General features: G+C 49.3%; 2 protein-coding genes across 3 annotated transcripts in view; both read right to left on the reverse strand.

Annotated features, from left to right (window-relative positions):
- The window catches only part of CD101 (CD101 molecule), a 33229-nt gene extending 30826 nt beyond the window's left edge, over positions 1-2403 (reverse strand). For both annotated transcript variants that reach the window (XR_001360859.1, XM_005859948.2), the window contains exon 1: positions 2317-2403. Coding sequence is in view for 1 of the 2 variants with exons in the window: in XM_005859948.2 (XP_005860010.1) it covers positions 2317-2359 (43 nt within the window). In the remaining variant the exon portion in view is untranslated. The remainder of the gene's footprint in view (positions 1-2316) is intronic.
- A 6660-nt stretch (positions 2404-9063) lies between these two features.
- The window catches only part of PTGFRN (prostaglandin F2 receptor inhibitor), a 46332-nt gene continuing 38928 nt past the window's right edge, over positions 9064-16467 (reverse strand). Inside the window, exons 8-10 of the mRNA XM_005860089.2 lie at positions 14193-14300; positions 12228-12533; positions 9064-10775 (exon numbers count right to left, since the gene is read on the reverse strand). Of these exons, the coding sequence (XP_005860151.2) occupies positions 10609-10775; positions 12228-12533; positions 14193-14300 (581 nt within the window). The 3' untranslated portion in view covers positions 9064-10608. The remainder of the gene's footprint in view (positions 10776-12227; positions 12534-14192; positions 14301-16467) is intronic.

Genomic DNA, 16467 nt, shown 5'->3' on the forward strand with positions numbered 1-16467 from the left:
ATATGCATGCATAATATGCTAATTAGACCGGATGTCCTTCTGGACAACCTTCCAGACAAAGCCGGGGCTGCGAGAGAAGCCCGGGTCCCGGGTGCCAGAGGGAAGCCGGTGCTGGTAGCCGGGGGAAGGAAGGCCTACTCTTGCATGAATTTCGTTCATCGGGCCTCTAGTATATATATGTTTTTATTGATTTCATAGAGGAAGAGACAGGGAGAGATAGAAACATCAGTGATGAGAGAGAATCATTGATTGGCTGCCTCCTGCACACCCCCTATGGGGAATAGAACCCGGACCCTTCCATCTACAGGCCGACGCTCTATCCACTGCGCCAAACTGGCTAGGACTCCCCCTCAATATTTGTGATGACTAATAGCAGACTTCCTACATTTTTTTCAAGTTACTTCCTGATTTATATGTTCTTCACATAAAAACTGGTTCTATACAAAGTCAGTGCTGAGGATGACTCAGACTTTCGAAGTAAAATATATAACCCAGTATCGGCCATTGTTTAAATGGGTTAAGGAAAAGCTTCCAGCGCCCCCTTTTGAATCGTGATTACTACTTCCTCTCCCCTCGGACCGTCCAGCCTGCTTACAAAAGAGAGAAAAGTTGCAATTGTCTGACTTGCCCAATGTAAACCCAGCTTCCTCCTACACGCAAACCAAACACACACTCCAAATTCGCAAAGCAAGTACACCCGAGAATCACTCTCAGACGAACAGGAACACACCAGCTAACAATCCTCAAAGGATCCCACCAGTCCACCTGGCCCTCAGCACCTGCCAGACCAGTCCAGTGGGCACTGGTCACCCAGCAACGGGTCCCAGGAATCTCCTTCAGACCACCTCTCACCCCATCAAGCCCCAGATCTGGTTCTTACCTCACACTAGCCAATGCCCCTTGCGACGTGAGCCCAAACCAATTCAGCTCAAACCAATGTTTATTAAGCACCTTCTTGGCTGAATGCTGCTCCCTTTGCGTGCTTTAGCCACAGCCCTGGTCACACTGAGGGTAATTTCTTCTAGTTCCCCTCTGGTTCCAGTCATTTAAGACCCTTCGCTAACTCAGTCCACTCTCTGTAGAGCAGGAGTTCTTAACCTGGGATTACTACTTTCTTTCCCCTCGGGCCTTCCAGCCTGCTCACTAAAGACAGAAAATTTGCAGTTTTAAAGAGTCCATAAACCTGGGTGGGGAAAAAAAAAACCAAAACCCGACATTTTAATTTTCATTAATATTCATGGAAATTTAGTATTTCCTTCATTCATGAATGTAGACAACAAACCATAAATATTTTCATATCACATTACAGTTGTTGCAAAAATCTTGAAATATTGTTCATATTCATTACAACCTTGAAGTTTGGTGGTTAACTTCTAGATTGTTATGAAATGCATAAAGAGATGAATAAGTGACTACATCACGATCGATTTAAAACTATTTTGGCCCCGGCTGGTGTGGCTCAGTTGGTTGGAGCATCGTCCCATACACCAAAAAAGAAAAAAAAAAAAAGTGGCAGGTTTGGTTCAGTCAGGGCACATTTGGAAAGCAACCAATCGAAATTTATCTCTCACATTGATGTTTCTCTCTTTCTCCCCTTTCCTCTTCCTAAAATTAATTAAAAATATTCTAATAACTGCATTTCAATATGATTGATTGATTTCCCCTAGAGCCCTTTGTATCTTATTTTATGCATTTAAGACATTACTCTGAGATGGGGTCTATCGGCTTTACCAGATGCTAAAGGAAACCTTTGCACAATTAGTACCTGCTCGCTGCTCTACCTACTCTGGAACTATGTCATTCCCTTCCCAATTCACCATCAAACTTCCCTTTTCCTCCCGTTACAGGATGTAGGAATGCCCGGGCCAGCTAAGGCCCCTGCGTATGCTCCTCAGCCACGCCAAGTGAATCTCCCTGCCCCTTCTCAGTCTCTCAGCAGTCAAGTCCCACTTCAGCCCAGGTAGAGTCCAGAACCTTCTTTAGCTTAGCCTAAAGCTACTAAGTGCTCTCATGACCTTTCCTTCTATCCCCAAGGCACACTTATCTGGTCAAGCTCTGACATCAGGCAAACCTTACAATCACCTCTCAGGCTGGAGAGCGAAGCCTCTTCCTGTCTCCAGGGATGAGCTAGCCCAAGAAGACAAGGTAAAGGCAGAGCCAGCAAAACTGGCAGATCTGGCACCGCAGACAAAAGTCACAAAGCCCTGCCAACACCAGAGAAGCCTGGCCCCGTTTTTCCTGGAGAAACCACATTGTCCTGTTCCATCACCCAGCAGACCCCGGGACAAGAGAAACAAGCGGAACGATGACACTTACTCAGAAAGAGAAGGAGAGATGCCACACGTGGGATGCGTGCCATGGGGACCCGTGCAGAGAACTGCGGGTGGTGGCACTGAGGTTGCTCAGATGTCGAGTGACAAACGCTACGTTCTCACTATAAAGGCAAAGAGGAAGCGGTGTCATTTCCAGCCCACTGAGAGCGAGGTGGCTTGCAAAAGCCACGCTAGTTGCACTATGGTGCTTTGCGAATTGCCCCAGTTTGGGTGTGAAAAAAAAAAATTAGTTCAGACAACTGAACAGGACAGTTATCTTCCTGGGTAAGTATATGTTTATACAGATAAAAATAAGAAAAGGTAGGCCTCATCCTGGCTAAATATGCATCCACAGGAAGTCATCAGGGAATTTAAGGAAACGGAATAAATTAAAAAAAAAACCAAGCAGAAATGTTCTTTTCTTAGCTCTGACCCCTCCTCCCATCCTGGGATTGAAAAGGACTGAGAAATGGCAGAAGGGCCCCTGAAGGACATGAACCTGGGAGGAGGGGGGCAAGAGGTGATGGTGAGTAGGGCAGGCTCCAGGGCTGGCTGCCTGGGTTTGCACACCGAACCTATTTTGAATAGCTGTGTGATCTTAGAGAAGTTAATTAACCTTTTCTAACTCTCATCTATAAAAGAGTATGTACCCCACAAGACTGCTGTGAGAATTGAATGGACGAATTTACTTAAGACGCTTAGAACAATATCTCATACATGGAAAATGCTCAGTAAATGTCAGCCACCGTCATTCGACATTTAAGTGAATCTTCTTCTGTCCAGTGTGGGCCTGGGCACCAAGGAGGCCGGGGGGAGAGCCTAAAAGCTGGCACTGGACTCTGGCCAACTTAATCCCACTCTAGTCCCAGAAGACCATGGGTGAGCTCACGGAGGACTAGTTCCCTGGGTCGAGCCTACATTCAGATAGGCCAATAGCAAGCTGGCCTGCTTCAGGCAGATCCCTGGCTCCATCCACCCGTCCAACAATTTTTTAGTCCTTCTATGGTAGGCTGTGCCCCTACAGAGCGTTAGCAATTCCGTCTTGGCTCTCAGGAAACTTCCACTTCATCGGATGATCAGAACGCCACAATGATCAATTCAGCACCCAAAGGGAATGGGGGTGCTTGGTGGGCAGGTGGGATGGACAGGATGGGCTGGGCTGGGTCAAATGAAACAGCTCGGGAGGAAGGGGGCCAGGTACAGCTGGAGAGAAACGGTTTGGCGTGAATGATGTGGCACCAGCTGTGCCCGCCTGTTGGAGTCAACTTCGAGGCTGGTGTGAAGGGAGAAGGGTCTAGAGAGGTAGGCTGGGCAGGTCTTAGTGAGCCGTGCACACCAGGCCCAAGAGTTTGGCTTTGGGGAGCTCTTGAGAGGGTGGCGTTTTCTGTTTGTTTTGGTTTGGCGGTGCGTTTGTTTGTTTTTTACAGGAGCATGGTCTAGTTAGATTTTCCTGTTACGCTGAATTCCATGTTGTGTTTAGCAATGATGAGGGTCTGAATGTGGGTGTTGAACATGAAGTCAGAGAGAGAGATGAAGAAGTAACCAAACACTTACTTAGCTCCTGCTATAGGGTCAGCACCCTACCAGGTACTGGAGACGCACATGGAATTCAAGTGTCTGAGGAACTTTAATTGATGGTGGAGGTGGAGCGCAGGGTAGGCGAGCAGAAAATACAATGACCAGCTATCACACCAGGGAAATTAGTGGGGTCCCTAGAAGAAACACATCATAAGAGATATGGACATTTTTAGGAGGGAAAGAGAATATCTAATTTGGGACAACAAGGAAGAGGTTTGGGGGATAAAAGAAGGGGAAGATGGGCCCTGCCCACCAGGAACTTAGACTCTAGTTTAAGAAACAACTGTAGATAAGAAATAGTAGCCATGAAAGGCAACCTGTGTTGGGTATCCAATGTATGGCTCTAGCAAGAAACACCCCATGAATTAACAGACTGGAGAGACCACTGCAGGCAGAGGGCAGCCAAAGATCGTTCAGAAAAGGCTGCTTTTAAGTAGGTGCTTAGAGATCTGGTATGATTGAAATAGGCAGAGAAGAGAGGGGAGGGCATGCTAGGAGGGAGAAATGAAATTACAGATACAGAGGCAGGGGTGTGCAGGTTGTTTAATTTAGGGCAGTGTGTCTGGAATGGAGATTTCAAACGACCTCTCTAGGCTGCTCACTGTCACATCAGCGTGGCCCGAAGTACAAGAACCTGTTCACCATTTCAGTTGAAGTCATGGGTCAACCCCAGGCACCAAAATTTTAGGCAAATGCACCGTCTCAGTTACTGTTGTGTCACCAACCACCACCAACCTTCGGGGGCGCAGAACAGCCAGCATTAATTTTTGCTCACAAGCCATTGCATCTGTTAGCAAGAGCTTGATGGTCTAGGATGCCCTTGGCTTGGACCCTCCCATCCCCCGTATCCCTCTAAGAGGGTAGCCTGGACACGCTTTCATGGTGTCAGGGGTCCCAAAGAATGAGAAGAAATACATTGGTACTTTTTAAAGCTTCTACTTGCATCAGGACTGCCAACATCTCACAGACCAAAGCGAGTCACATGGCCGCATCCAAAGGCAAGAGATGGGTTAACAAACTCGCTCTCTTTCGTGAAGGGAACTGCAGGAGGAGCGATACAGAACGGGAGCCATCGATGCAGTCAATCTGCCAAGCGCACGGAGAAGAGAATTATTTTTGAAATCAGCATTGACCACAGAGATAACCGTTGCCAATAATACAGAGCGCCCTTTATTCCCGAAATACATACAACCAAGTAAAAGCTATGCAACTTCTCATTCCTGGCTGTTGCCTGCCCCCACCCCCTTTTTTGTTTCCATTTTAGTGGCTCCATTTCTGCCAGAATTTAACATTCACAGGGTGATGTCATTTCCTTTCTGGAGGGAAAAAGAAGCTTTCTGTTGTCAAGAAAAAAAGGAGAAAGAAAAAAATAGAGCCAGAGAGAGAGACAGAGTTATTCTACTACCTTGGGAATTGGTGCGTTGCAATTGTATCATATGAAAGGAATGCAAAATGTAGTTCTTGCTTGAGATGGGGGCGGGGGGGCCTTGGGGGGTGGGCAGTTCTGGACAAAGCAACCCAGGAATGTATTAAAGGAAAAAAAAAATCCTATTCCAGGTCCTGGAAGATTAATGAAAAGAGATATATTTATTTTTAGATGTGATACACTCAAATATTAATTCCACAGAATCATAAAAATGACACCTTCTGTGCCCTCCCCTACCCTAAAAACTCAGGCCCAAGAAATAGTTAAACAGGGACCCTTGGCACGTAGTTTTATAGACTAACTCACACCACTATGTGATAACTATTGCTTCGATTGGCTGCCTCCCACACACTCCCTACTGGGGCATGTGCCCTGACCAGGAACTGAACTGGCGACCTCTTGGTTCCTGGGTCGGCGCTCAATCGCTGACCCACTGGCCGGGCTCTTGTCTTATCTGTAGAGAAACTCTGGGATGCTGTCCTAGGGTTCAGAGCTCAGAAGGTGCTCGAGTTGCAACCCGAATTCAGCTGCAATCCCTCCCGCAGAAGAGATAGAAGGACAGCAGAGGCCAACATCACGTTCCTCACACAACTTCAATTTAAATTAAACTTCCTTTAATGAAATAAAAAAAACAAATGGTGCATTGCATAATAGTTGTGGTCACAGTATAAAACAATACAATCAGTTCATATAACATTGGAAATGGACAAAAATACACAAGATCCTTCGTTGGTCTACGTGAAATCTGGCAGATCCCATGTGCCACACTACAAAAGAAAGTCAACTTTTTTCTCCTAGTGATTTGCACCCAGTATTTATCACTGAGAATTTGGTCAAACAGTGGAAGAGAACTTACCCAAATCCCAGTTCCCTTCTTCCTCTGTGGTTATTGGTGAAGCTAAAAAGAAAGTTTTCTGAAAGTAGCAAGTTGTGTAGTATTGCTTATTATTCCTGCCTCAAAGGCCCAGTCTTTGGCTCACAGGTGCCCGTGACAAAATCGTGGCTGCAGGCGGTCTGCAAAGCAAGCGAGAGCCACCAGGGAAGCAGACAAGAGTCTGGGTAGAAGGGGCCTCCACCAGCATCCCGGGGAAAGCCGCGTGGATAGGAGGGGAGAAAAGACACAAATAAATATGTTTCTCAATGAAGACTGAAATCCAGTTGGTGAGTCAGAGTTCCAACCGTCCCACGAAAAATCGGAAAAGTTGTCAAAAAGTCAGAGTTTGCATTTTTTTTTCTTTAAAAAAAGTGTAAAGTGTATGTAAACATTACAAAGTAAACACTTTGGTGTTGTTTCCTGATCCGCAGAGAGGAACAACAGTGACTTCTCTTTCCCGTTAGGAGACCTATCAGGTCATGAGAATTCACCCAGCAACCAAAAAGACCTTGCACCAGGCCTGGCCTTCACCTTGCCTCTCAGTGGGAATTTCAATATTGATCCTATGAAATCCATTTCTTCTTTTATCTTTATTTATTTTTAAAAATGTTTTTATAGATGTTTTTAGAGAGAGGAAGGGAGAGGGATAGAGAGATAGAAACACCAATGAGAGAGGAACACCATCGATTGGCTGCCTCCCACACACTCCCTACTGGGGATCGAGCCCTCAACCTGGGCATGTGACCTGACCAGGAACTGAACTGGTGACCTCTTGGTTCCTGGGTCGGCGCTCAACCGCTGACCCACACCGGCGGGGCTCTTCTCATATCTGTAGAGAAATTCTGGGATGCTGTGTTATGGTTCAGAGCTCAGAAGGTGCTCGAGTTTCGACCAGAATTCAGCTGCAATCCCTCCCGCAGAAGAGACAGAAGGACAGCAGAGGCCAACATCACGTTCCTCACACAACTTCAATTTAAATTAAACTTCCTTTAATGAAATAAAAAAAACAAATGGTGCATTGCATAATAGTTGTGGTCACAGTATAAAACAATACAATCAGTTCATATAACATTGGAAATGGACAAAAATACACAAGATCCTTCGTTGGTCTACGTGAAATCTGGCAGATCCCATGTGCCACACTACAAAAGAAAGTCAACTTTTTTCTCCTAGTGATTTGCACCCAGTATTTATCACTGAGAATTTGGTCAAACAGTGGAAGAGAACTTACCCAAATCCCAGTTCCCTTCTTCCTCTGTGGTTATTGGTGAAGCTAAAAAGAAAGTTTTCTGAAAGTAGCAAGTTGTGTAGTATTGCTTATTATTCCTGCCTCAAAGGCCCAGTCTTTGGCTCACAGGTGCCCGTGACAAAATCGTGGCTGCAGGCGGTCTGCAAAGCAAGCGAGAGCCACCAGGGAAGCAGACAAGAGTCTGGGTAGAAGGGGCCTCCACCAGCATCCCGGGGAAAGCCGCGTGGATAGGAGGGGAGAAAAGACACAAATAAATATGTTTCTCAATGAAGACTGAAATCCAGTTGGTGAGTCAGAGTTCCAACCGTCCCACGAAAAATCGGAAAAGTTGTCAAAAAGTCAGAGTTTGCATTTTTTTTTCTTTAAAAAAAGTGTAAAGTGTATGTAAACATTACAAAGTAAACAATTGAACGTAATTTTGAGGCTCCTATCCGAACATAGCTTAGGCGCTTTCCGGGGAGACTTTCATGATTAGGGGGGAAAAACCCAAACATTTTATCAAGTTTTGTTGTTGTTGTTGTTCAGAAGTGCAACGTCGTCCGCGGGCATCGTGGCCGGGTCCTTCCTCCGCACGCCCAGTGCTTCTGGCAGGAACCCCCGCCAGGGAGCACGTAAGAATGTCTCTCACACAGGCTCCTGGCAGGCGCATGTCCCTGGGAGCAACGAGGTCCTTGTTACAATACCCTGGGATTTTCCCCTTCGGACCCGCCCCCTGGACAGAGGGTGGGGTTGGGATCAAAGCCTTGAACTACAACAGCAGTTTGAAAGGACAAGGGATAGTGTGAGCACAGGTCACCTTTCCTACTACCGAGTGTCTGGTGTGACCCTTTCGCGGGTCACACACATCTGGGGCCACCTGGTCATGCCCCAGGCTAATACCCTTTCCTCTACCAACAAGGGCTTCCGCTACAACAATCCTGAATCTTCTAGTGAGTGTGAGTGCGGTCAGGCTCCCGGGCACTGGCTGCTCCCAACGCAATACCTGTTTATGCGTTCTCTCTTTAACCTCCATGTGTACGCTCACCCATGACCCACCTCCTCTGAAATAGCAGTTAGGAAGCGACACGTAGAAAATACCCCACTCTTGCCCAGTCAGTGTGGCTCAGTGGTTGAGTGTTGACCTATGAACCAAGAGGTCACGGTTCAATTCCCTATCAGGGCACATGCCCGGGTTGTGGGCTCGATCCCCAGTGGCAGGGCATGCAGGAGGCATCTGATCAATGATTCTCTCTCATCATTGATGTTTCTCTCTCTCTATCCCTCTTCCTTCCTCTCCGAAATCAATAAAAATAGACTTAAAAAATTTTTAAGAAAATACCCAACTCTAGTGCTATGGAGGCCTCTTCCTCTTCCTCCAGTCACTCATGCTCTGCATCCCGTCTTCCCTGGTTCCATCTGTGCCTAGAAGTCATCTGTGCTGCCACCATCAGTGCAGGAGCCCGTGCCTACCCCACGAGTGGTCCCGCAGTGGGCGAACAGACAGGGGGAGCCTGCCTCCTGGGGCTTCCGCGGTGATGCGTGCAGAAGGGGTGGTGGGCAGCAGAGTGAGGGAAGTGGAGGGAAGACTGTGAGCCGGGAGGGGTCGGGCTCGTCCGGCCCATTGTGACAAAGAGCCGTACATGAATGGCCATCGTTTCGTATTACTTTATTGCTCAGAACCAACGTGTCTTTTTTTCCCCTTCGGAAGACAGGGGAGTGTCAGATCCTTCGGAGCCACGCAGCAGCACGGAGGAGTGCAATGCAGGGTGGGCGTCACCGCCGAGCCTCAGGGCCCCACGGGGAAGCCTCCGAAAGGCCGGCCCTGTGCCAGGGCGGAAGGTCTCTTTTGGTCCGTTGTCCTATTCCTGGTACGAGCAGTCGGGCCATAGAGACTGCTCTCAGATCTCCTTTGTAGGTAGGCTGTTCCCAGGGCAATGCGTTGCTGGGTTTCCTTCATGTTCCTAACAGGAAAGCAAGCATCCCAGAGGCCAGCTCTCTCACCAGCCCTCGCAGGGGATCTCACAGACCTGCCAGGGCGGACAAGGCCAGAGAAAACACTCGGTTCTTCCCGGCGATTTCTGATCCCGTGAAGTCAGCCAGTCTCCAAGCAGCAAGAGTCCTTCACGTTAAGGAGACCAAGCAGCCTCGGAAGGAGGGGAGGGGGGTACCTGTGGGTCCCCCTGGCCGTCCCTGGGTGTCCAAGGCCTTTGCCTCCTGCAAAGGACAGGACTGGGGACTGGAGGTGGCTTCTTCCGCCTGACACACCCCTGACCCTCCCGGCACGAGCTGCAGAAACCTAACTCTCAGGATCCGCCTTCCGCTCTCTCCCTGGGGCCCCCCCGCGAGGCCCAGTGGCCTCCGCTCGATTGCAGCGTCTGTTCCTTCCCTTGTCCACAGCCTCCTCTTCCTTGCAGACCTTCTCCCTGCCCTGGTCCGAGTGGCTGTGTATTTTTCTTCATGTTCATTCTTAAGGCTAAGGTGGCATGATAAGGTGCTTGGTGGAGAGCCAAATCCTAAATTCCAGGGCTGCCATTCTCAGCGCGCTCACAGAAAGCAAAGAGCAAAGAAATGGAAAGGGGGCAGAGAGGCAAAAAACCAAAATCTGCGTCTGGGCTCGATGCGAAGCTACATACCGCAAGTTCAGATTCCCAATGTGGTCTAAGCCCCTGAAAACAGGGGCCGGGCAGGGGGGGTCAAGGCCACACATTCGCCCTGGGCACAGGTCTGTGTTGTCCCTGGGCCGGCGTGGAGGGCCACCCTCCTCCTAACACCTGCCTCCCACCCCGGAGCCGGCCGGCTCTCACCCAGGACAAAGAACTCCGAACGCCCTCACCCCGCCCTCACCGCAACCCTTCGGGACAAAAGCTATAAACACACACAAGCCAGAGATCAATAAACCAGTAGGAGAAAAAAATTAGACAGAGGTTAACCATGAAAAAGCCGCCGTCGGGAAAAGACACGCGCGACCGTCCTCAGAAAGTGCCGTGGGAAGAGAAGCTGTGTGCTGGTAAACGTGTCCGCGCTCCAACTCCACGTGCAGAGGAGAGCGCGCCGAGTCCCACCTGAGATGAGCGAGGACTGGGTTTTAGTGTGACACACTTCACGTCAGAACATCACCGTCCTCTTCCTGCCCCAATCGCTCCGAGACCGTCCGTCCCCGTGTCGCTGCCCCGGCCGGGCGCCGACCTTGTTAGTCCATCTCCATGGACATGAGCCGGCGGCGCTCGCGCCGGGTCTCCTGCACCTCCTTCTTGCAGCACCAGTGGGAGCTGCAGTACCCGATGAGGCAGGACAGGAGCCCCACGACGGTGGACAGGCCGACGCCGATCAGCAGCGGGTACTTGAAGGCGTTCAGCACTGGCAGGGGCAAAGCAGAGGGAAGCCGGTTAGTGGTGCCAGGGCGGTGGCCGCAGGGCCCACCACCACCTCCTGTCCCCATTGGAGCCAGCAGATCCCCTTTGACCTTGTCTCCAGCCCCGGGCACAGCACTGCTGGCAGGAGCAGCTCAGCCCTATCTGTCCAAAAAGTGGGCAAATGTCTCCCCACCCAATGCTGCGGGGGAAAGAAAACAGCAAAATGATTGCGTTCGATGCCTTTGAATGTCAATTTGCTTTTTAGGGTTTGGCAGGAGATGGATTTTTAAAAGTCAGTATAAGGGCACTGCACCCTCCGCAGCAGATGCCTCCGTAAAAAAACAGTACGTAAACCAATTCTATGCGTCAAAAGACTGAAGTGCACTCGGGGAGCTATTTTAAGTAACACGGTAGTAAATTATCCAGCAAAGTCAAGAGTCACTCCCGCACTTGTTTGGTAAGTCTGGGCTTCCATTTTTTTTTTCTTTGCCACTTCAAGGAAAGAATTTCTAAGATGCAAATACGGTGCAAGTGTTAGGAATGCACACTGTTTAGGTGTCCCACTTGCCCCCCACCAAATCCCACGTCCCCTCCCCTGGAAGTACCAGCACGCCTTGGCGGACGCCCGCAATGTGGGAGGTGCCTGACATTTCGTAGGGCTGCACTTTCACAATCGCCCCAGGAAAGGGGGCCATCCCATTTTACAAGAGAGGGAATAAAGATCGGAAGGGCTACACCATCTGTGGAAGAGTTGGGGGTCCAATTCCAGTCTCCCCCGAACTGACACTATCACCAGGGAAACAGACTCGAGTCTCCGAATGCTCAGAGGCCCCTGGACTGGAACTCTCTCCAAGGAGTTTTTTCAATCGATGTTCACCCTGAAACGTTCTGCAGAGACAGCTCTCGTTAGCTGAGGAATCACTGTCTCTGACTCTGGGGTGCTCAGGGAACAGGGTGGGAAGGGGGCCCTCTGCCCACCTCGTTCAGCTGACCCTGGTGGTCAGTGTGGGCCAAAGAGGCCGGGAGCTCCCCCTCCCATCCTGGGGTCCCATGAAGAACCCCGCCATGCTAGTAACACCAGGAGGAGCCTCCCTTTCCCAAGAACCAACATCAAGGAGGGCAAGAGTAGCCGGAGCCCACTCCCAGCATCTCTACGGAGACCTGAATCGGCTCTCCTGACTCCGCTCTCTGCTGGGCACAGTGAGCTTGCATGGAATTCATAGGAAGCATTGAAAATCTTCCCAGTAAGTCTTAAAAATCATTTCTCAATGCTGCTCCCAGCATATGACACCGAAGCTGGGCAAACACCAAGGGCTGCCTGTTCTTTCTGGTACGGGCCCCGCCAGGCCTGGAGGACACCAGGCCGTGTTCTAGCACATTCCTCAAATGGGGGGAGCCCGGCTTCTGCCTGCCACGGTCCAGCAGAGAGCAGACAGGATCTGTGCGCCACCCTTACCGTCCATCTTCACAGTTATAAAGACGGGCTTGGAGGAGATCTCCGCCTCCTTCTGCCAGGAACCCGTCGGCGACTTCACCCAGGGAGCCACGGAGCAATAGTAGTTGCCGAAGTCCTGGTCCTCGGAGCCGTGCACCTGCAGCAGGAACTCCAGCACACCCACGCGCTCCAGGCTGAGGTCGCTCTTCCAGTCCCTGCGGGCCATGCTCACAATTCCCTTGCGGTCCAGCGAGGACAGGAGGATGGGATCCTTGTCCAGGCCGAAGGAGTGCACCACAAACCAGGACACGTCGAAGGCCATGTCATCTATGGATCACAAGCCAAAACCCTGGGGTCAGTGCCATGGGCGGAAATAGGCTGGCACGCAGGTCACCTGACAACGGGCTGGCACTGCTCTACCTGCTCCTCACGCCAACCCTGTGATGGAAGTGCTGTCACCCTCCACACCCTGTGGCGGGACCAAATCCCATGAGGTCACACAGCCAGGAGGCAGCAGCGCGTGTGTCCTCACTTAGGGAGTCCAACCCAGGGTCCCCCGCTTGACCTTGTCGCTGCCACCACCCAGCCCAAGGAGCACAGGAGGAAGAGTCAGACCCCAAACTGTCTCCTACAGAGAACACAGGGCATAGAGCTGGTACGTGGTGACATCACACGCCGTCTCCCAGAGAAAGCGGGGCAGAAGCACCCATGACTGGGAGGACACAAAAGTCATAAGGAACAAAAGGTCCATCCAGTGGATCATAAAGAATTTAGAGGCGTCAACAGTTTCAATGTCACGGTTCCCTGTGGATTCCCCCTTCCCCCTCCCTGCCTCCCAAGAAGTGCTTAAACTCAGAACCAGAGGGAAAAAGTCAAGCTGAGAAAATTGAACACACTTTAACAGTCCCAGAGAGCAACGCTGCCGAATTGTAAAGCGTGCTGCAAAATTAAGCCTCACATACATTAATATGGGCATCAGAGAAGGAAGAGTTCGGCCCAAGTGGTAATGCTCACAGGATGTGAAGAGAGCGTCCACCATGAGCCCTAGCGCATGGATACTTAATGTCCTCTTAGAAAGTGAGAAAGGGACACCAACTGTCATGGAGAGGGCCGCCAAGAAAGGGTGTAAGACGAACGGCCACTACTCTTTGGCATCCTGTTGGCAATGCTAGTATTTCCTTCAAAGAAAACATTTACAGCGATTTCTCTAAGGATTTAATCTACACTAGCTCCTCCTGGTCACCTGCTACGCATTTGCTCTTTTCTGCATTTCTTCCTAGCATCAATCACTATCTGATGGTATACGGTGATTTCCTCCTGGTCTGCCTCCTTAACAAGATTGCCAGGGCCTTGAGGGCAGACTTGGAATGTTTTGTTCACTCCTCTACTCCCCAGATCTCGAACAGCACCTGTACACAGAAGGAGCTCAATAAATATCGGAATGATTAGGAGGACGAAAGACAAAGGTGGGGCGCTTCACTCTGCCGGTGGGTTTCACACCAGCTTGAATCGGCCCTGTAAGTGGCCCACTAATGGCCTGAACAACCCAGACGAAATATCTGCACGGGGCCCAGCTGGTGTGGCTCAGTGGTTGAGCGTCGACCCAAGAACCAAGAGGTTGCTGGTTCGATTCCTAGTCAGGGCATATGCCCAAGGTGTGGGCTCGATTCCCTAGTAGGGGGTGTGCAGCAGGCAGCCGATCGATAATCTATGTTCTCTCTCATCTATGTTTCTCTCTACCCCTTTCCTCTCTCTCTAAAAAAAAAAATCAATAAAAACATACTTTTAAAAATATCATGTGTTTCCAATTCATCTGACAGATGCATCCATTCAACAAATTTTTATTAAACACCTACTGAGACCTGAGCTGAGCAGTGTGGGGATAAGCGGACAACCCAATCCTTGACGTCCACGTCTGTGCAACGTAGTGGGGATGATGCAAGAGATATTTACAAAGGCCACGTGGGGAAAGGGTGGGAGAAGTACCTGGGTCCAGGGCTGCTCCTTCGACAGTGACGATACAGAACAATTTGATCAGATCTCCCCGGATGACTGAGGGCGTGTCTGAATACACGGAGGCATTAAATATAGGACCTGGAAGAAAACGATGATCATCATGTCCTTTCACAGTGTTCAGTCCTTAAAGGGTCCAGTCCCCTTCTAAGAGAACGCGAGACGATACAACCTAAAGAGATCCTCACAACCCTAACCGGTTTGGCTCAGTGGATAGAGCGTCAGCCTGCGGACTCAAGGGTCCCAGGTTCGATTCTGGTCAAGGGCATATACCTTGGTTGCAGTCACATCCCCAGTAGGGGGTGTGCAGGAGGCAGCTGATCGGATGTTTCTCTCTCACCGATGTTTCTAACTCTCTATCCCTATCCCTTCCTCTCTGTAAAAATCAATAAAATATATTTAAAAGAAAAAAGAAAGAGATCCTCACAGAGGATTTAGGCTTTTATTTACTTTATTTGAACCAGCAAGGAAAGACTTACCTAATTTGGACAAATTTCCCTTTCTTTTCCTTCTACGACCAGAGAAAGCCCCAAATGCCTTTAAGGTCACCCGTCCCGACCCTCACCGCCCCTCGTGGCCGCGGCTGCGGGAACAGCAGAGCGTTTGTGCTCCGGCTCCCCAGGCCAGTGAGGACGGGAAGGCCTTCCTCGGGAATGACTCACCCAGCGGGTTTCCTGCTAATGAAACCAGCCACTCGCTGTTAATGTGGGTCATTATCCCAGGCTTAGAAATATTTTTATTACGGTCAATTTCTGTGGTGATGCTGTTTTTGTAAGGGGATTTGTCTGGTTAACTTCAAGATGACAGACTAGGCCAGTGAACAACCAGAGTCACTAGGTGTCCCCCGATTCCTCGTCTGCAGAGAGTACATGGACCACTTGGCTTTTAAAAATAAATGTTGACGCAAACCATCTTGCAACTCCAGCCCCTAAACGAAGGCTGTTAGCAGCAGTATTTTTGTGAAAGGCAGAATTGCAGACCAGCTGCATGACCACCAACAGGGTGACCGTTAACCAAATTCTAGGGGGTTGAGTCATTAAAGGTGGTGTTTACCTAGAACGTGTTATAACATGGGAAATGTTTATCTTGTAATGTTAAACAGGGGGAAAGCAGGTCATAAAACTGTATATACAGTCTGATCTCAACGCCATGAAGACAACATACCAGAGAAAATTCTAGGAAGACAAAGACTACAAATTAAGTTTATAGGTGAAGCTCTTTTCCTTCGTTCTACTTTACTGTGTTTTAAAACATTCTCTATTAGGGAGAAAACCATCATTTTCCCCAATAGGAAGTATTGGCTCAGTAGAGCCTCTTGGGAAACGCAGTCCTCATACCAGGAGGCAAGTGGCCTGAGACCAGGGGACAGAAAGGTGGACACCAGGAAGGACGTCTTTGCTGTGTGTGTCTGACAGTGTGCTGCTGATTGTAAGAAGTGGTTGGCCAGCATGACTTAGTGGTTGAGCATCGACCTATAAACCAGGAGGTCACGGTTCAATTCCTCGTCAGGGCACATGCCCAGGTTGTGGGCTCGATCCCCAGTGTGGGGCGTGCAGGGGGCAGCCAATTAGTGAGTCTCTCTCATCATTGATGTTTCTATCTCTGTCTCCCTCTCCCTTCTTCCCTGAAATCAATAAAGTGACGACTCTTCAGTATCAAGTCAATATTTGCTAAGCGCTATTCAGGCTACGGCATTGTGCTGGATACTGGCTTTGACTGCAGCTTCTCTTACACTGTGAACTGGCCACGACAACTCCAGGGATTAAAATAAAAACCTTAGGCAGTCTATTCATCCTGGAAGCTACAGTGATTTTTTCCTTTCCTGTTATGCTGAGACATAAAGAATTGAGAAATAAATTCAATACCCATTCCTTACCCAGAAATACAAAAGATTGTATGTCTCCCCTCTTCCTCATAACAGTTTTAAAGAAACATCAAATAAGAAATGTAAAACAAGCTGGAATAAAGTTCTATAGACAGTAAAAGACATACAAATAGTAAAAACACCATCATCTGAATCTTAATAGACACAGGAAAGCATTTGAAAACACCCAATACCTCTTCATGGTAAAAACACTCAACAAACTAGGAATGAAATGAAACTCCCTCAACTCAGTTAAGGGCACCTATGAAAAACCCACATTCCCATGACACTCCATGGTGAAAGCCTGGAGTGATCCCGCCCGCTGAGACCAGGAACAAGATGTCCATTGGAGCCACCACTACTCAACTCCGTCTTTGAGGTTCT

The sequence above is a fragment of the Myotis brandtii genome, unplaced genomic scaffold, assembly GCF_000412655.1.
Source record: "Myotis brandtii unplaced genomic scaffold, ASM41265v1 scaffold131, whole genome shotgun sequence".
Taxonomy (NCBI): Eukaryota; Metazoa; Chordata; class Mammalia; order Chiroptera; family Vespertilionidae; genus Myotis; species Myotis brandtii.